At 34.5% G+C, this 22,041-nt stretch overlaps 1 protein-coding gene across 1 annotated transcript; it reads right to left on the bottom strand.

Annotated features, from left to right (window-relative positions):
- Nucleotides 1–480: 480 nt before the first annotated feature.
- On the bottom strand, nucleotides 481–21,098 carry LOC117343332. Its single transcript, XM_033905673.1, has 5 exons — nucleotides 20,777–21,098; nucleotides 3,878–3,937; nucleotides 2,427–2,486; nucleotides 1,456–1,515; nucleotides 481–554 (listed from the first exon to the last, which is right to left on the bottom strand). The coding sequence occupies exons 1-5, from the start codon at nucleotides 21,096–21,098 to the stop codon at nucleotides 481–483; spliced, it is 576 nt and encodes a 191-aa protein (XP_033761564.1).
- Nucleotides 21,099–22,041: the final 943 nt, after the last annotated feature.

Raw genomic sequence — 22,041 nt, 5'->3', positions numbered from 1 at the left:
ATACTGTAAAATACAAATGCCTGTTCAATCCAAAACACCTGACAGCTTCAAGTTGCCAAGTTTGCTCACATCGAATAATTGTATTGCGTGTTTGAAAGAGTCGACACTACAATGAGATAACTCGTCAGTTTCGCGATATAACCCGCTGGCAGTTTCACGTAATTACGCGTTAGTTTCGAGAAATAAAGCAAAAGAAAATCTACTAAAATAAATCTTACCGGCTTTCGTACATGATAAAACAGTGATGATGTTTTACTGAAATAAAGACATCTGGATACATACATTGTATGTGTTAGAATGTTTGCATTTATATTTTTATATAAAAAAAACGATGGCGTCCACAAGCCGTGGATATGTTCCTGGTACATTTTCAAAAGTAACGTACATGTAGTTATATAAGAATATCGATTAACAAGATAAAAATATTGCTCATAATATCAAAATTGATAGTGCAGCTTTAAAATAAGAACTTTAATACTGTCATACATACGAACCTTCCTGTTCCTTTTTATTACTATTTCCATTTGATGCATTTGACGATGCTGCCACTATGCCTGTATAAAAAAAAAAAAAAAAAATTTCGGGTCATAAAAGCGAAAATAGAAACGTCAATTAGTATCTTACGGTTGCTTTCCGTCCCGAAGAAGAGATAAATAGCTGCATTTTTAAAGAAAACTGTTTATGGGTTATTGTTTTTTTCTGGTATCATCGCGATAGAAATATGTGTACTGCATTCAAAAGTTGACGGTTTGGCAAAGAAAATCAAACAGTGTTCAACCGATAGACATTTTTTCCTGAAATATTAATAATTGAAATTTCTTTCTTAAACTTCTGTGATATAATAAACCAATGCCCCGCCTTTTAGAAATTTACTCACTTGGTGTATTTCATGAAATTACACATTAAAAGTTGAAATAAGCAACACATGTACCATCATTATGAACATGATCAATGATTCTTATACTGTAAAATACAAATGCCTGTTCAATCCAAAACACCTGACAGCTTCAAGTTGCCAAGTTTGCTCACATCGAATAATTGTATTGCGTGTTTGAAAGAGTCGACACTACAATGAGATAACTCGTCAGTTTCGCGATATAACCCGTGGCAGTTTCACGTAATTACGAGTTAGTTTCGAGAAATAAAGCAAAAGAAAATCTACTAAAATAAATCTTACCGGCTTTCGTACATGATAAAACAGTGATGATGTTTTACTGAAATAAAGACATCTGGGTACATACATTGTATGTGTTAGAATGTTTACATTTATATCTTTATATAAAAAAAAATCGATGGCGTCCACAAGCCGTGGATATGTTCCTGGTACATTTGCAAAAGTAACGTACATGTAGTTATATAAGAATATCGATTAACAAGATAGAAATATTGCTCATAATATCAAAATTGATAGTGCAGCTTTAAAATAAGAACTTTAATACTATCATACATACGAACCTTCCTCTTCCTTTTGATTACTACTTCCATTTGATGCATTTGACGATGCTGCCACTATACCTGTATAAAAAAAAAAAAAAAAATTTCGGGTCATAAAAGCGAAAATAGAAACGTCAATTAGTATCTTATGGTTGCTTTCCGTCCAGAAGAAGAGATAATAAGCCGCAATTTTAAAGAAAACTGTTTATGGGTTGTTTTTTTCTGGTATCATCGCGACAGAAATATGTGTACTGCATTCAAAAGTTGACGGTTTGGCAAAGAAAATCAAACAGTGTTCAACCGAGAGACATTCTTTCCTGAAATATTAATAATTGAAATTTCTTTCTTAAACTTCTGTGATACGATAAACCAATACCCGGCTTTGAGAAATTTTATTTACTCAGTGTATTTCATGAAATTACACATTAAAAGTTGAAATAAGCAACACATGTACCATCATTATGAACATGATCAATGATTCTTATACTGTAAAATACAAATGCCTGTTCAATCCAAAACACCTGACAGCTTCAAGTTGCCAAGTTTGCTCACATCGAATAATTGTATTGCGTGTTTGAAATAGTCGGCACTACTACAATGAGATAAACTCGTCAGTTTCGCGATATAACCCGCTGACAGTTTCACGTAATTACGCGTTAGTTTCGAGAAATAAAGCAAAAGAAAATCTACTAAAATAAATCTTTCCGGCTATCGTACATAATAAATCAGTGATGAAATAAAGACATCTGGATACATACATTATATGTTAGAAAGTTGACATTGATATTTTTATAAAAAAAATCGATGGCGTTCACAAACCGTGGATATGTTCCTGGTACATTTTCAAAATACCGTCCATTTTTTGTACATGTAGTTACATGTATATAAAAATATCGATTAACAAGATGGATAATCTTGCACTACTGCACATAATATCAAAATTGATAGTGTAGCTCAAAAATAAGAACCTAAATGTTATTATACATACGAACCTTCCTCTTCCTTTTGATTACTACTTCCATTTGTTGCCTTTGACGATGCTGCCGCTTTACCTGTATCAAAAATACAAAATCATATATACTTTGATTAGGACAAATGTTGTTTTTCGGGTCAAAAAAGCGAAAAAAGATCTTCAGTTAGTATTTTACTGTTGCTTTTTCGCCCCGAAGAAGAGATAATAAGCCGCAATTTTAAGGAAATAGAGGATAGCTAACAGCGTTTTCAGTAATACCAAATATATTTCACGAGTGGGGCTAATATTTTGATATTTTTCCCGAGTGCACAGCACAAGTGAAAAATATCTAAATATTAGCCACACGAGTGAAATATATTTGGTATTACTGAAGACACTGTTAGATATTCTGTTTATTACATTTTTTATCAACGAAAAACCTACCCCGTATGCTAACTAGGCCTACAGCGATAATTTGTAAACAAAAAATGTAGTTCCCCCTGTCCAGGTGCTGAGATTTATGTCGGGCTTTCTGATTGGTCAATTATTTTGGTATTTTCTAATCATTAATTTGATTGGTCAAATCAGCAAAAGTGATATTTTTCACTAGATCGCTTTTATAGAATGAACATTTTTTTATATTTCACTGGTAAAAATGTAATAAGACTGTTTATGGGTTGTTTTTTTCTGGTAACAAAGCGACAGAAATATGTGTACTGCATTTAAAAGTTGACGGTTTGGCAAAGAATGTCAAACAGTGTTCTACCGATAGTCGTTGTTTTCCGGAAATACTAATATTTAAACATTCTTTCTTAAACTTATGTGATATAATAAACCAATTCTCCGCCTTTATAAAAACTCACTTACTCAGTGTATTTCATGAAATTACACATTAAAAGTTGAAATAAGCAACACATGTACCATTATTATGCGCATATTGGGCATAAGAAATCCGTCTTGATCAATGATTCGTTTACTGTAAAATACAAATGCCTGTTTAATACAAAACACCTGACAGCTTCAAGTTGCCAAATTCGCTCACATCGAAACATTTTTATTTGCGTGTTTGAAAGAGTCGGCACTACAATGAGATAACTCGTCAGTTTCGCGAAATAACCCGCTGACAGTTTCACGTAATTACGTGTTAGTTTCGGGAAATAAAGCAAAAGAAAATTTACTAAAATAAATCTGAACGGCTTTCGTACATAACGAAACAGTGATGATGTTTTACTGAACTAAAGACATCTAGATACATACATTGTATGTTAGAAAGTTTGCATTTATATTTTTATAAAAAAAAAAAAATCGATGGCATTTACAAGTTGTGGATATGTTCCTGGTACATTTTCAAAAGTAACGTACATGTAGTTACATGTACAGTATATAAGAATATTGATTAAAAAGATAGAAAATCTTGCACTCCTGCCTATAATATCAAAATTGATAGTGTAGCTCAAAATTAAGAACCTAAATGTTATTATACACACGAACCTTCCTCTTCCTTTTGATTACTACTTCCATTTGTTGCCTTTGACGATGCTGCCGCTCTACCTGTATCAAAAATACAAAATCATAGTGTTTGATTAGGACAAATGTTGTTTTTCGGGTCAAAAAAGCGAAAAAAAGATCGTCAGTTAGTATTTTAGGTTGCTTTTTCCACCCGGAAGAAGAGATAGATAGATGCAATTTTGGAAGAAACGGTTTTTTTTGTTTGTTTTTTTTACTTTTTTTTTATCAAAGCAACAGAAATATGTGTACTGTAGAAAGTCAGTGTTCAACAAATAGTCGTTTTTTTCGGAAATATTTAAGCATTAAACCGCATTCTGTTCCCTCTTATGGTCCTATAACACGGAACAGGATTGCAGACAAATAATCATAACGCCCGTTACACGGAACAGGATTGCAGACAAAATGAATAACGCCCGTTAGCGCGTTATGGTTAATTGTCTGCAATCCTGTTCCGTGTTATAGGACCATAACACGGAACAGAATGCGGTTTAATGCTTATATTTACATTTTTCATATTTTTAACATTCGTGTTTTCGTTTGCAAGTAACTTTTTAATTCAAATGTTTCGACGTCTCTTCAACAAGTAGAACAGCCGACGGAATTGCCCACGGAACTTCCTCTCGTGACTTTCCCTGCACAAAAAAATGTAGTGTGTGGACAAAGAAACACAAAGACGCTGATATAATTTCAAAAATTTGATCAATCAATATTTGCAATTCACATTTTATGTTATTTTGTGTCTTTAGATAAGTAATATCTGGCAGCGCTTACTTTTCGTTACAAAACGCTAGTTGGCGCGGAGGGGACTACCGATTCGGTAGTTAGTCGTACCCGGGGAACCAGTTGAAACCGGCTACAGCTCAAACCTGAGAGAAGGAGAAACTACAACCGTGACGAAACGACGTTTCCTACCGGCAACCAGGCCTTCGGTCTATATGGTCGTTATTGTGAATTTATTTCCTTGTGCTAATTATTTAAAGATCAGCCAATGTTTAGATGTTGTTAACATTTCAATAAGTAATCTGTCAAATTTGATACTCCGTTGATAACATTGCCAGTGTTGTTTTCACTTTTTCTGTCCGAGATATACTGTCAAGTAGAGGTCGTTTATACGCTTGACATCAAAGGCAGTATACGAAGCCATTTACAAGCGTTTAATCAACCATGACTGATCTCCTACAAAACCATCACCACGCGTCCTCAGCTTAATTGGTTTTAATTAATTGTGTATTTATCGGGGTATTGTCACCCTTGCAGTCAGTGAAGTGTCAGAATTTCGTTACGGTCTGTGAGCAGGTCAGTTAACTGACCAATGCCCCGCACATATGTCTTTCACCAGCCAGCAAGCGTTACCTGTCATAGGCCTAAGTGAATCTAACAAGATGAATAGGGGCTCCATACGGGGTTATCAAGACATATTCTCCCAAAATCGGGAGAATACACTATGTTTTATCTATACGATCGGGAGACGGGGCAGGCAGTCTGGAATCGGGAAATTCCCGACTAAATCGGGAAAGTTGGCAAGTATGGAAATGGCATTTACACCTCTAGCATATTTAAAGGGGAAGTAACTCCATACTAAATGGATTGTAAGGTTTGCACAAATTTGTTTCAATATATAAACGCATAAGCAAACACTTGTTGTGTTGATTACATCTTTGCTATCATATATATATAATAAATATAATGATTATATGTATCCACACTGTGTACTGGTGAATTAACGTACTGAATTTGTTGTTAGGCAATACCTTGGTACACTAATACCAAAATAATATATTGATAGTGCAAGTAGTAGATGGTTTATGCTACAAATTCCAACATTTTACACATATCTGCCGGAAACGGGTGATTTGTTTTTAATTTCTTTGTTTGCAACAAGTAATTGCTATAAATGCCAAGAACATTTTTAACTCAAAGGCAAAGTAACAGATCAGTCATAAAGGCATTAGGACTTCCAAAAAATAAATCCTTTCTATATATATATATGTATCTTTACATGCATGAGAGAATAATAAGATATCTCAATTTTGTCCACATCATACATACTGTACCTCTCAAACAAGAGGCCCAATGGGCCTGTATCGCTCACCTGGCTCTACACCAACTTTGACGTTGATTGAGGTAATTTCTACACATACTATGCTGATTACCTCTTTTTTCAATTCAAAGAATTTTCTAGTCCTTCATTCCAGCATAATATTTGCCTAATGTCAGGCTTCAGAGACTCTTGGCTATCGCAAAATTATTGTGTACAGATTTAAGCCAATTTCACCCCTGTGACCATGAATGAAGGTCAAGGTCATTTATTTTAACAAATTTGGTAGCCCCAAGACCAAGCATGCTACAGGCCCAATATCACGTCCCTGGGTTCTTTGTTATTGAGAAGCTGTTTGAAGATTATAGCCTATTGGACCCATGTGACCTTGAATGAAGTTCCCATGTGACCTTGAATGAAGTTCATGGTCATTTATTTGAACAAACATGGTAGCCCTTCACCCAAGCATGCTACAGGCCCAATATTAAGTCCCTGGACCCCATGCTTATTGCGAAGAAGTAGTTGGAAGATTATAGCCTATTTCACCTCTTTGACCTTGAATTAAGGTCAAAGACATATATTTGAACAAACGTGGTAGCCCTTCACCCCAGTATGCTACTGGCCCAATATATATATCAAGTCCCTGGGCATCTTGGTTATTGAAATGAAGTCGTTGGAAGATTATAGCCTATTTCACCTCTGTAACCTTGAATGAAGGTCATTTATTTGAACAAACTTGGTAGCCCTTCACCCCGGCATGCTACAGGTCCAATATCAGGTCCCTGGGCCTCTTGCTTATTAAGAAGAAGTCGTTGGAAGAGTATACCCTTTTTGACCATGTGACCTTGAATGAAAGTCAAGGCCATTTCTTTGAACAAACTTGGTAGCCCTTCACCCCAGCATGCTACAGGTGCAATATCAAGTCCCTGGGCCTCTTGGTTATTAGCAGAAGTTGTTTAAATGAAAAATTGACGCCGGACGGACGCAACACCACGACATAAGCTCACTTGCCCTTCAGCCAGGTGAGCTAAAAATAAAACTACTCACTAACAAAATTGCAGTGTTTACGTTTAATACTTTTTGCTTCAGTGGCTTCTTGACATAATAACTAAAATATCCGAGTGCAAGATCTTTGCACACACCATTAAATGCTCTTTATTGGTCAAATGAAAGGTCTAATTAAGCACTGTTATAATAAGCTAAATTGGTGCATGCGCAAGAAACACAAACCAGTCCAGTCAGGCCATCTCTTATCTAGTTTCTATTCTATTGAGATCATTTGGCTACAATGTTTTGATATTATATTTAGATTCGCTATTAGTATTATTGATATTGGATAATTCTAAGTATGGATTATACTGTGAGTGGATATGTATACTGACTATGTAATATTTTGTGATCTGGAACATGTCATTGAAAATTTGAAAGATGTGTTGAAAATGCATGACAGTATAAGTCACTACTTTGAATCATTTTTTGAATTTTATTAGCTCTTTTTTTCAAAGAAGATGTGGAGCTGGAATCATTTTTTAATTTCATTAGTTAATTTCTTCAAGGAAGATGGAAAGCTAATGTTGTCACCCCAGTTTCGGTTACGTTGGTTTTCAAATGTTAGTAGTTTTGGTGTTAACTGTTTATCAATACATGAATGGCACATGACTAGTACAGTTGATCAATAAACGTCAATGTCATATGACTAGCACTGTTTATCAATGGATGTCACATGTCAAATTAGTAGATTTTGTGACAAAAAGCTGCTTTTTGACATGCTTTGAACTTTATCGATTATGTGAAAACAATATTTTTTGGTGCACGTCTAAGAGTTAAAAGGTGTCAAAACATTACTTTACAGATATTCGGCACATATAACGTTTTGGAGTTACACTATCCCTTCGAATCCCCAAAGCCAAATTAAATTGACTTTGTTGTCGTCATTCACATTTTTGAGTAACAGTATTGCATATTTGCCAAATATGGTCATTGTGTAGCAAATACATTGGGTTTGTGTGGAGACCTCCTCCTACACTAAATAATCCATTTCTTTCAAACTAAGTATACATATACCATGGCATAAGTTGTGTACTAGGCCCACTCTAGAACTTCGTTAAATTGGCCTGGGCATCATGTATCAGTGTGGTTTGTTTGGTAATCTCTTCAAAGTTTTCAAACTTGGTATGTTTCATAACCATGACATAAAATTGTGTTTCCCTGAACTGCAGTTTGATTTGACAACATTAACTAGAGATATGGACAGAGGATAAGCCCTTTGGGGAACTTATCTAATTCAGGCATTATGTGGTTTGTTCGGAGGTCTCTTCCCACCATCAATAACCATCTTTTTTTCAAACTGGGTATGCCATGTCATGAAGTTGCGTTTATTTCATTTGAATATATTTTACGAGTTATGGCCCTTTGTTTGTTATATTTTGATTCAGTTAGAAAAAGAAAGAACCTTTTAGCTACAATTTCTTTTTGTGATGAGTATAAAGTTTACTTAATATTTATCCAACAATTGAAGAATAATTTGTAAATATTCATCATTTCCAATAATCTTAATGACAAGCAAAGTACGGGTGTATGTTGTTCCATTCTGTCTGGTACACATTATAGATCTATCAGAGTTACTTAATTTGATTGATAGGGTAGCGGTATCAACCTGGAGAAGGTTAATGGACTTGGAGGGTGCAGGACTTGCGCCCCTTGTATTAGGTGGCGAAACGGACTTGTGAATTAACGGACTTGTGTATTAACTGAAACGGAGGAAACTGGGCCTGAAATTGGCATCATTTTCAGAGAATGGACCTAAATGTTCTTCATGTTGCACAACTGTATTGTATGTAAAATAGTAGGGGTTTATTTGACCGAGGTACTTTCAAATTAGTTTTTGTAATCATTCATGAATCACGGCCCAATTGCCGTTTGAGTTGGATATTAATCTTTTAATGTAAGACATAAATCAAAATATTGAAGACACTTGAATAAACTGTATATGATTCAATAATCAACACAAAGGTTGCTTATCATTCAACTTTTAAGAATCTTGTTATATTTATGCTATAACATAACGCTTTCACTTATTTATGTTTTATAATTCCAAAATCCTCATTATGCAAATTAAATTCCACGTGAACTTGATAACACAAAATGGGAAAAAAACTATTTAAAATATTATCAATGGTTAATTACATGTTACAAAATATGCAAGAAATTGTGAGTGCAGGGCACAGTAAAATGTGATGATTTCCATTCTTATGTGGTCTTCTATAGATCTATATCTTTAAAAAAAAAAAAAAAAAAAAGTGACGAAATCACCAGTTTACATTATTGCTTTTCCTTGATGTAAGATTATGAACTATATATGATTGACTAATTAGATTCAATTTGTTGTATGAAATATTCGTTTGCTTTCCCTTGCTATCATAGTTTGTTTTATATAGATTTACTGGACAATAAGACATATTTCTTACTCCATCCTACTCTTTTAGCCACCTAATACATTCACAGTTATGGAAATTATTTCTACCATATTTTAAGATTAATTCCTCACACTTGGGAAGATGTAATCAACATGCCAGTATAAATCTTTTGCACTTTGACCAGTTTATTGAAAGATTCCCTGAGGCCTGAACTGTCCAGGTAATAAAAGGGTGTCGCACCCTATCAGCAGGGGAGGGGGAAGGGAAGGCGGGAGGGGTTGAATAATAACCTATAGATCTCAATGTTTCACCTGCATGATATACACAGAATTTTAATTCCTAAGACTGTCTTTACGATAACATAAACTAGATGTTAATCATCTTTGACTATAGGTTTAAGGTTTCAGTATCTATCATTTTGTATCGGATTAGAAAACTAGCTACTGAGCTAGTTACACTTCATTTCCATTAAAACATATTCAATTGTGTAATTGATATATAAGCACTTCATTTCCATTAAAACATATTCAATTGTGTAATTAATATATAAGTACAAAAAAACACCTGGGTATGCTCGAGAATGCGGATGTAGACAGGGCAGGGTATACCATTATATATACAGCATTGACATCACTGACGGGCACATCAAACTAATTTATAATTAGCATTCAAAACTTAGAATTACATGCTCATATCATATCAGACTTGTTATACTTGTTATTAGAGTGAACATGATTTTGTAGCTACAAATTATCTATTTAAAAAAACACATTCATTCACATGTACAGTTCAAATTAATTTGAAGTGGAATTTTGTTTTTAACTGATATTTTTTTTGTAAGTACATTACATCAAATATTCTCCACAATAGTATATGTACCATATACATAACTGTAACTGCATGATACATATGTATGTATATTTAATGTTAATTTATGTTAGTGAGATCTGATTGTAGCTATAACTTACTTAATTTTGAAATTGATATCAAATCATCAATTTCAAAATTAGAATGCCCAACTGGATGAACTGTACATGTAGCAGCATTGAAACATATCTTAGTTAGCAAAGATGCAAGAGGTTGTGGCTCTAAAAGCTAGAATTAGAGGCAATGTTTTTTTGTGCAAGATCTAGACCACATTTAATTTATTTTATCCTATTGGGTTTATTTGATATGGCAACGTTAGGACTAATGATCAGCTAGGCCTAATAAAAATAGAATGATGTCAAAAAACTACGGTAGATATAGGTCGGTTCTTATTTCTATTCTATTTTTCTGTACACTATTTATTATAACAATCTAGATTTGAGATATAAAATTTGCATTTCCAAAAATAGACTTTTTTTAAATGAAATGCATGTGTATCAGGTGTTTTAATCTAGATTAAAATGTCAAATCATAAAATTATACAAATTAAAGTGTTGATATCCCATTCAATTAGGCATTTATCACAACGAAATTGAATGAAAACTAGCTTGCTTTGAAAAACGCATACGTAGATCTCAAATGGTTTGTTAGCATCAGGCTATTGTGTATAATATCATTATAACGGGGTGTTATTCTATTCTATTCTGTCTGTAGGCAGAATGATTACACAATCCGAAATCAATGACAGCGAAGTACCGCCGTAAAATTTCACCACTGACAGTATAGTACTGGTATCGATCTTTTCGAGTTCGAAATTCTGCTCAGACCAATTACAAAGGGAAATGTTTTGTTGAATGAGAAAACAATGTCTCACCTGCCTAGTTCACTGTTGATAAATTTTAATAAAGGTATCATGTATTAGCCTACTCCGGTGTGTTTTTGTTTTAATTTTGACCCAATTCCAAACAGGTACGTCCGTACACGAAGTGTTGAAAAAAGCCTGCCGCCTAACGGCGTGGGAAAAATCCCACGTAACCGCATCGTTTGCATTTTCACAACAGCACACATCTCTGAAAATAGCTACCAATATCTAATTATCGCATTGCATAGTATTCTGATCAAGTATATTACAATCACAAAAGAAAGTCTACGACGGTAAACAAGATAGATGAAATGTCTCGATGAACATATGGGTCACATAACAAAACTGACACACAAACCAGCGACCGGGTCAAATGTCCGGATACATTTAAACTGTGATATTCCATTTAATAAAGCAAACACAATAATTAAAAGATATTTATAATAAAAGCTGCACACAAAGTGGCGTAAATTTACACGCTTTTAGCGTTTAAATAAAATAATGAGTAAATAAATTAGGCCTCCTAAATTTTGTCCGGATTTTATATCCGGGCCGATTCAGTATGTTGTACAAAGAAAACTCCATAGATCTAAAAATAGCGCGGACAAACTGGCACTAGTTCTATCGGTAATCTTTCGAAGTCCATATTTACACGTCAATCTTTCCCCATCACTTCAATACTTCTACCTTATACATTGAATATATGAATCCAAGGTAACTTGGCGTATTACCGGCAATTTGCAGTGTTGTGTATTTATTACACAATCGGAACCGAAGTGAAGTTACTATGTAGGTCAACCCTACGATAACATTTAGCTTCGAAAGTAAACATCAAACACACAAAAATATACTTAGACAATAAAATAAGAAAGAAATGATGTTATAATAATATGATTATGCACCCAGAGTGCACTCCGTTTGGACTCCAGGTAAACTTGGGGTGCACTCGGAGTGCACTCCAGTTTACCTGGAGTCCTATCAGGCCCCAATCCTACCTGGGTCCACATGTATCACATTAGACCGAATATTCATACCCTGCCTACACTGCTCTCCGGCAGGGTATGAAGTCCCTCCCATTGCCGATAGTGTAGCAAGCCCCGATGTGATTCACATCGGGCAGTATTAGCAGTGGTAAATTTTTTCTCGGATAAAAAAACACATGTAAATTGATGATTCTGGTATCTATTATGAATATTCAAGCAACAAACCTGCACATTACTTCAAATGTTTGACAATAAATAGTAAAATCCAAAACGAGCAAGACACACGGAGATATCAGTTCAAACATACCGCCATCTTTGATACAAGTGTAAAGGTCAATTTCCTTATAAGGAAATCAAAATAAATTGATGCTAATGAGGTTTCCCGGGAAGTTTCAACAGAAAAAACAGATTCGGAGTAATATATCTCGGTAAGGAAGGTCAATTCATTCTGAAATTATTTAATTACGCAAAGTAAGATTCGCTTTCTTCACAAGAGTTACAAAAGAGTGGTTAAATATCTCTGATTATGTATTTATTTATCGTAGTAGCTTCATTGGGTTAGAATCCTCGCGAGAGTTCTTCGAGAAGTATCATGGCGGATCACGGAGACAACTCCGAGCAGTATGATATCAGAATATGCGAATTAAAGATTTCTAGATTAGACGGTAGGCCAATACATTGCAAAATTGTATTAGAAATGTTTAATTATACGAACTATTACTCCAAAGTTAAACGATATCCGCTTTTTGTAGCATTTTCGAGGTTCACTGTTTTGCTACATTACGAGCAATGGGAGGGAATCGTAGCTCTGACGACGACCATCTGTCTGAAAGTGTCCGTCCGTCGTCCAGAGCTACGTTATCGCAGCTAGTATCACATGTACCTGTAACCAAGTACATTATGTGTCATATATACATAATGTTTATAGATAGACGTATACTCTTATACATTTTGACTCCTTAAACATGTAACAATCAGATATGTGTTACTGTTTTATCTTTGTATATATCATCTTATTATTTTGTTGGTTCATTTTTCGTTGGTTAACTAACAGGTTACAGCATCTAATATAATTGATTTTTTTCTATCAGTAAACACTATATAAAATGAATAGATCTGGTACTTCATTGAATCAAAGTACTGAAAGTACTGAGGGAGGCGTTAGTCAGATGAAAAGGTGATATTTGAAATAAAGCAAGAAGAGAAATTAAACTGATATCAACATGATTGTTGATAGATATATTCAAGAGTGAGGTTTTGAGTAGTAAAACGTTTCTTCTCAAGAGTTTAAAGCCAATTAGATGAAATGGTTTTCAATCCTGATGGACACACAATGTAATGGTTTAACTGTCTTGATGTACACAATGGTTTTAACCATATTGAAGTTTCAAACAAACTTCTAAAGTATTTAAACATATCCACTTAAGTGTTTAAAGTCAACACTTTTAGTTAGGTTGTTTAACATTTCTACTTATTGTTTAAACAAGCTTCCACTTAAATAGTTAAACATTTCTACTTAAGTGTTTCAAACAAATTTCTGTTTTAGTAGTTAACATTCATACTTAAGTGTTTAAACCGTCCTGATGAACATAATGCTTTTAACCATCCTGATGACGGTCTTAACTGTCCAATTAAGTTTCAAACTTCCACTTGTCCAGTTCACAGAGACTAGTACTATTGAATTGCATTATCGAAGACTAATTATTATCCTGATCTACAAACAACTGTCAATTATACTGTTGTGTATTAGAATAGTATTGTTATCCACATGGTTCTATTGATAATGTTTAACATGACAGGTTAAATTTTTATTCAACATTTACAATGTATTTTTACATTTAAGACGTAATCTGTGCACTTAAGTACATACATGTAATTCAATTTGAAACAGAAATAACAAGAACACATATAATTGTTGATATGTTGAATACATGACAGCACCTAGTCATAGTTACAACTTTTGAGCATGAATTAAATGAACAATGGAAATGCCAAACACAAACAATGTTCTTTCAACGAAAAAATAGAGCTATACAATTATAATTATGATGTATTATGAGCCGCCTGTCAAAGGATCATACATGTATTTTGTTAATCCTGTACATACTGTATTATAATAACGTTGTCAGCATAAATGTGTGTGTATAAAAGAAATATAGATTGTAAAAGCCGTAATGTTATTTATGCTATGATTTGTTCTCAATGTAGTGATTTTTATATTGGACAAACTGGTAATGAATTGAGAACCAGAATGACAGTCCATCGTCAACAAATACGTTCGGATAATCTCAGATTTTTAAATGTTAGTAAGCATATTCATAATTGTAGTAATGGTGATTTTAAAATTTTCCCTTTATATAAGATGGATACTTCTGATACAATAAAACGAGAATCAAAGGAGTCAGAGTTTATTAAGCTATTAAAACCAAGTCTGAATAGTGCGTAAACAGTTTTCATTTGTATGTACATGTAAGTTGTTATTGTTGTAAGTTGTTGGTATTGTATGACGTAACTGTTATTATGACGTCATGATCATTATGACGTCATGGTGCAATTGAAAATAAACAGTCTGAAGAGTCCCCTAGACAGGACGAAAACGTTAGATGTTGTCTGAGTCATTTTTTGAATTTTTCCATATATTTTCTTCCACAAGGACTACTATTATTTTTTCTCTCTCTATATATATATATATATATATGTTTCATCTCTACAATGTAAGAAGTTTTAAAGTTTTGAACAATAACTTTGACAGACACATTGTACGCTGTATGTCTGCATACGTTACAGGAGTTAGCTACCGACATAAATTCAAATGTTCTAAAACGTTTTCGAGAGTTGGCTAAAACATTTTTGTCCATTTATTAGCCCACCATCAGATGGTGGGCTATTGAAATAGCCCTGCGTCCGTGGTCCGTCCATCCGCAACAATTCTTGTTATCGCTATTTCTCAGAAAGTACTGAAGGGATCTTTCTCAAATTTCATACGTAGGTTGTCCTTGGTCCCTAGTTATGCATATTGCATTTTGGGACCAGTCGGAAAACAACATGGCTGACTTGGAGTTTGACAATTGAAGTTTGTTACCGCTATTTCTCAGAAAGTACTGATGGGATCTTTCTCAAATTTAATATCTATGTTCCCCTTGGTCCCTTGTTATGCATATTGCATTTTGGGACTAGTCAGAAAAAAAACCCATGGCCGACAGTCAGCCATCTTGGATTTTGACAATTGAAGCTTGTTATCGCTGTTTCTCAGAAAGTACTGACGGGATCTTTCTCAAATTTCATTTGTAGGTTGCCCTTGGTCCTTAGTTATGTATATTGCATTTTGGGACCAGTCGGAAAACAACATGGCCGACTTGGATTTTGACAATTGAAGTTTGTTACCGCTATTTCTCGGAAAGTACTGAAGGGATCTTTCTCAAATTTCATATGTAGGTTCCCCTTGGTCCTTTGTTATGCATTTGCATTTTCGTACCAGTCGGAAAACAACATGGCCGACAGACAGTCATTATCGCTAAATCTCAAATTTCATATATAGGTCCCCCTTGTTTGAAAAGTACTGGAGGGATGTTTCTCAATTTACACAGATTAGTAAGAGGAAGGGAAAATAGAGAGAAAATTAATCTGACATGGAACATATAAAGATTATTCAATGGTGGGCGCCAAGATTACTCTGGGATCTCTTGTGTCTTTTCAGCCTTAAAAGTGCCGATGACTTTGTTAATAGCAGTAGATATCGCCATTATAATATTTACATCACAAGGTCGAAACACTCAAATACGAGTAAATGTAACTCTCGCAATGTCTTTTGCACTTGATTAAGAGCCAAGAAATACACTGTCACCTACAGTAAAAAACACACTTAAGTAACAAGTACTTAAGTGATAAGAAACAGTGCTTAGTATTGTTGGTATTTCATCCTAAAATGGCTGTCCATATGTGCGATAGCCCGCAGATTGTTGTGCGTATTTTCAATAGAAGATTTAAAGGCCAATATTCAAAGATACTCAAATGATTCAATTACTGTAGTGTTACTGAAAAACCTATGCTTTTGTTTTTGAGCATTACCATAATCTGGTAAATCACCCATAGCTTACAAATAAAGATAACACTGTAGAACCATTCAAGATTTTTACATGTGATGACTACTTTGTTTTCAAACAATAACATGAAAGCAATGTCTCACTTACATATATCAGAAAATCAAGTGCAAACACAAAATGAAATAAAAACAATAAATCTTATCAGTTTCAAAATTATTCTTTTATGTACATGTCATACTTTTTACATGACCAATAAGAGAGTTTGATGATTATTTCAAGGGGGTTTTGCCTAAAATAAGGGGCTTGTTGGGCGACAAAAATATCACAGGGGGTAGGCGCAAACCTACGTCACAAAAAATGATTATTTACCTAACAAATTTTTCCCCTGCCCCCTGTGATAAATATTGTAAACAGAGCGCATGCTTAATTACATTTAAATCACTGCCTCCGCTAGGGATCGAAGCTGGGGCCTCTAGCTTACTAGTCTTACACTCAACCAATTTAGCTAAAGAGAAGATCTCTCTAGCTGAGCGGTATATTGCGGCTAGTATTAATACCAGGGTTACAATATAAACAATTTCACAGCAATAAATGAATTTTGAAAGTTTTTGAATATTAATATTTATCGAAGATATTAATGATATATATTATATAGTTCAAAAAGTAGTATATGGTATGCAATTGGTATACATTTTGATTATCTAAAATTATTTTTCATTTTATTAATTAGCCCAATTTTACTCTGGCCTTAAGCTTGTCACCACCGGAATCGGAACGCAATGGACCGAAAAGACCACATATATGCTTTATTGTGTTTTTCTTCTTGCATAGTTTAAATTAAGAAAACTAAGCTTATTATTTCCCAAAACCTGTGTGAATTATATTAAATTCAAAAATTCATTATTTATAAATTATAAGGGGTAAAATATATAAAAAATAAATGTATTTTTTCCCCTTTTCACTCCATCGCCAGAGACTTGTATATCAGGTATATACAGTGTACGTCTCTGCCATCGCGCACTGATTAGGGTAATTGGCTGACCGCGACCTACATAGTTAGCAACATGGCGTCGAGTCAAGTATGAAATTTTGACTAGCGTAAAGCGAAGGTCTATACGGATGGAATAAAACACCTAGATGGGACTAAATGGGTGTTCTTGGGTAAATAAATAGCTCATTTATCCATTAATGTAAGGTGCGTGTTATGTCACACCCGATTTTATTGTATTTGCACCAAATTCTTAGCGACACTAAACGGTGTCGGATATAATTCCACGTTTTCATATATAGTAGCGCGCTCTGGCGGCAGAACGATTTACAGTACCCCAAAACACCCAAAAACTACCAAAAAACACCATAAAACTACCAAAAAACATCTCACAACATCAGCACATTACATGAAAACGTCATTAGAAAATGATATGTATATATTAACATATCAAATACAGCTATTGATACCTTCTTTTGTTGACTTATCGGCGAGTATTCCAATTGTAATTAGTTATGATAACTGAATGTAGATGTCTATGGTATGAGTCTTTATTATTAATACTATAACCATCTGCAGTTAATATTATCCCAAACATTCCAAATTCTGTATATTCTTTGTGAGGGAAGAGTGCAGTCGGTGTAAACATCACAAATGTCGGAATGACCACTACGACTAACAGATGCGATAGTTTTGTTAGCTTTATAAGATAAACCATCGGATTTGAGCATACTATCACTGACCCATGATACATGGGTTTTTTTTATGAAATACTAGCTGCGATAACGTAGATCTGGACGACATTATGTATGTCTCAGAGCAGTGTAGGAAGGGTATGACTTCGTTCTAATGATGCAGTCTGATCAGGCTCTGAATCACTAACGTTAATCGTAATTTACAGTTAACAAAGTTTAGTCCTAAGTAATTAAAGAAACAATAAGGTAAACAAGTGAACCAACAGATTAACAACTTGTAAGCAACTTGCCTTTAATTCGTGTTGATAAATACTCTAGTGACAAACATCACACTACAGAGTTTCGGATCCAAAATGCGCTCCCATTTTGACGGAACACGTAGTCGTTGATTTAATTACATATTTTGATACAAAAATATGAAATATGACATCGAAAGAGACAATTAAATCTTTTGTAAGTTACTGATTAATGATTTCGACTTTTCAACACACACAACAAAAATGAGACATATGGATACGAAACCACACGTAAAGCTAGGATAAATGTTTACATAGAATTTAGTAAGTGATTGAAACAACTGAACAAAATAACTGTTTCGTCGAGTTTTTTACGTCAGATTTTAATGTTTTTATTCTTGCAAATATCGGTATTTTGTGAAAACAATATCGGTACGGTTCTTGTACCGAGTATACCGGTTGCCAACCCTTCTCGCACTTGGAACTCTGCGATGAATTTTTGATAACAGGCTACCACCACACGTCTCAAATATATAATTTTTCGTGTAATAGCACTTTATTTGAAGTCTTGATATTTTTCATAAATGCATATATAGTTTAACTACATCATATATGAACCAAAAGAAACTGAAAAAAACTGAATGGAAATATAATGAAAGCGAGAGGTTTTGACGTCACATCTCGTAGGTGATTGTAACATGGCAGGCGTAAACGTCCCTACAAAAATATAAACACATTATATGGCGGTTGAAATATTATCTCTTCAACAAAAATCCATCTTTATCTATTTATTTTCTCATTCATGCAGGTCGTTGGTTTTTACTTACAATCAGATACGCGTAAAATATTCGACCGTCTGTCACCTGGGTACTAGCTGGTCTACTAACTGACCGAGTACTTGTGTGCCTACATTATGTGTAGATATAATGTTTTGTTATAATTAATAGGCTCTGGTGGCATTCAAAGTCGATGTAAAATGAAATATATTTCTTTTGTGGGATTTTATGAAAATTATCATAAACAATTACAACATTCAAAATATAGATCTACTATCGAGATAAATTGGTTGTGTATTGTGTCGGTATGTACGAGTTGTCTCCCGTGATTACGGAGATTACGCTTGAGGTACCAAACGATTGTTTCCGCAATGAAATCCTATAGCTGATGGACTAAGACCACAATTAGCTTCGCTATATGTTTCATTGTAACATTAAAATTCATAATAAATTCCCAACATCTCATATGCAACTTTCCATCTCACCTGGCCAAGACCAACATCTGAGAAGCAAAATATAAAAGTTTCAACCCAGCATGTTGGGCATTTTCTGGAGATAGCTGTCAAAATGTGTCACCAACGTGGATTATATACATCCGGGTCAGGGGTAGAGGTCAAATCAGGACTCATCACACAGGGTCCTGGAGCACATAATAAATGATCAATATTATTATTTTACATCACAAAACATAGATTGACATCTCTGCTATAAATCCACATTAAATTCATCAACAGAAATCAAGTTCAAAGAGGCATTTGATTGGTTTTCCTGAGATACATACATTTTTGAGGGGACTTCATTCGTGGGGCCTGAACCCGGAAGTACTTAATTGTGGTCTTAGTCCTGATGCTACAATGTGAGGCCCGCCTCCCATAAAAATGTATAACATTCCTTTGATTTGAAGAGTTTTAACAAGCCACATCAATTAGTAGAAAATTGGCAATAAACAAAAATGTATTTGGTAAGTTGTTTGTGGTTTCTCAAAATGTAGAGTTTGATTGTGTACTGAACATAACTTGTACTCGAAGTACTAAGTACTGTTTTTAATATATTTCAAATACTTTTCTTCTTTTCTTCCAACAGTTTATATTTATCTTAACATACAACAAAAAAGAGGGTTTTTTTTTATCACCTTGATAGCATATTCCTGATCTAATGTCTAATTTTGATTTACAGTTTAACATCAGACTTACATTTCTATTTGGTAAACCAACTTTTTTTTTTGTTATGCCTGCCTCATTAAATCCAGATCTTCATACATGGAGTTCTTTCAACAGTTATATCAGAAACATACATCCCCTCCCTACAGTATTATAATATTAAAACAGTTATAAGTCATTAATTTAAAAAAAAAATGAAAAAAAAAAAAATTTCAAACTGGTACTATTACTTTATGTCTTTGATGTTATAATGGAATCATGTATAGAGTATTAGAGGTCAATATGTAAATCAACATAGATTAATATAATTTTCTTGTTTGAGTTAAGTAAATACTTATCAAACATTCCATACACCAATTGCAGCGGGCCTTATGCAATTTTTATGATTTTATGATTGGCTTGAACAACCATTATAAATTCATGACCTGTATCTGTTGCATACTTCCCACTCTCTCCTTTCACTCCATACTGTACCCACTCTACTCAATTTCCTATCTGTTCTCGTCAGCTGAAAGGCCGTAAGGCCCTAATAGCGGACGTAAAATCCATAAATAAATAAATAAACTGTTGCATACAATGTATGAGTGACACATATCATGATAGATATTGACTGAATGGGAATAGAAAACGATGTAGTTCCAACAGGTCAGTTTTACAGGTAAATGGTACATAGGTTGCCGTGTCCAACTGCCCTGAGGCAAATTTTTCTTGACATATTTCTCGGCAAAATGTTGCACGTAGCTCCAATATCGAGAAGAAAGGAGATCCTTTGAGCCTCTATGTCAAGTTTAGCATGGATTTTCCGTTTATACTGTACGTCCAACTCCAGTAGTTACAGTCATCAACTCCTCATCAGATTCTGAATCATCATCTACATAGTGCACCTTCTTCCTAAACTTAGGTTTCTTTTTCGGGCATTTTATCCTGAAGTGATTCTTCTCACCACAATTTTCACAAGTTTTCTGATATGCTGGACACTTCTCTTTCTTGAACTCATGCTGTTTTCCACAAAACTTACATGTCTTCCAGTATTTCTGTTCCTTTTGTTTCTGTTCTTTGTGTTTATAAGTTGTCACTTCCTTTTGGGATGAGTGATGTCGTATGGTGTTTACATCATCATGGGCTGTCTGTGCTCCCATAGCTTTCAACTGCCTCTTCGTCGACTCTGCAGCCCTACATATGTCAACGTCAAACCTGCCGGTTCCTGTAGTAGCTTCTTTCTTACTGCACAATCTCTGAGCCCACATATCAACCTGTCTCTAATAAGCTCCTCTTTTAATTCACCGTACCCACAGGTAGAAGCTTTACGCCGTAGTGCCGATACATATGTTTCCACGTTTTCATCTGGGCCCTGTACACAGTTATTAAATATGTAACGTTCATATGTGGTATTTGTTTTACCCACAAAGTAAGTTTCCATTTTCTCCAGAATTTTGTCCAACTTTTCTCTGTCACCTTCCTCCAAAGGAAGTCCATTGTAAATTTCTAGACCTTCAAGTCCAATACAGGTTATAAAAGTCTTTTCCCGCCAAATCTGAAACGATTGCGTAGCTGTCCCAGATTTGCTTCCATTTTTTCCATGCTTGCGGGGCTTCAGACCCAGAACCCATTTGTAGTTGGGGCGGCATCGGTATATTACTGTGAAGTGCCATATTGGATATATCTCTATTTTCAGTGTTCCAACTGTCAGTATTTTCGTCAGAATCAGACTGCATAACAAGGAGCGAGTTGTCATACGACGATCCGTGAATTAACAAAGATCTTGTGATTTAACACAGTCTATTTTCATCCAAATTCTCACCTTGAATGTTCGTAAACATCACTCGCGACCGCCTTTGACACCATGTATCAAGATGGCAAGGAGCTATGCCTTTATAAACTTCTCCGAGACTGGACTTCTCTGTGACTGGTTTATTACATATCATCCAGCATGGCATAGACGCTTGAATCAACATCCTAATAACTCTTGAATCAATAGTTATACTAATTGCTATGTAGCGACAAGTTACGCCAACTACCGACAAGACTATTATTGATGTACATCATTATAACATATTGTTACAATTATAGCATAAATTTTAC

The sequence above is a fragment of the Pecten maximus genome, chromosome 15 (assembly GCF_902652985.1).
Source record: "Pecten maximus chromosome 15, xPecMax1.1, whole genome shotgun sequence".
Classification (NCBI taxonomy): domain Eukaryota; kingdom Metazoa; phylum Mollusca; class Bivalvia; order Pectinida; family Pectinidae; genus Pecten; species Pecten maximus.
This window is presented reverse-complemented; position numbering and strand designations above follow the sequence as displayed.

Coding starts and splice junctions, on each gene's coding strand:
- LOC117343332 (XM_033905673.1), bottom strand. CDS start 21,098: ATGGGAGCACAGACAGCCCATGATGATGTAAACACCATACGACATCAC. Junction 3,938..20,776: donor TGTAACTACTGGAGTTGGAC/GTACAGTATAAA, acceptor TTTTTGATACAG/GTAGAGCGGCAGCATCGTCA. Junction 1,516..2,426: donor TAATCAAAAGGAAGAGGAAG/GTTCGTATGTAT, acceptor TTTTTTATACAG/GTATAGTGGCAGCATCGTCA.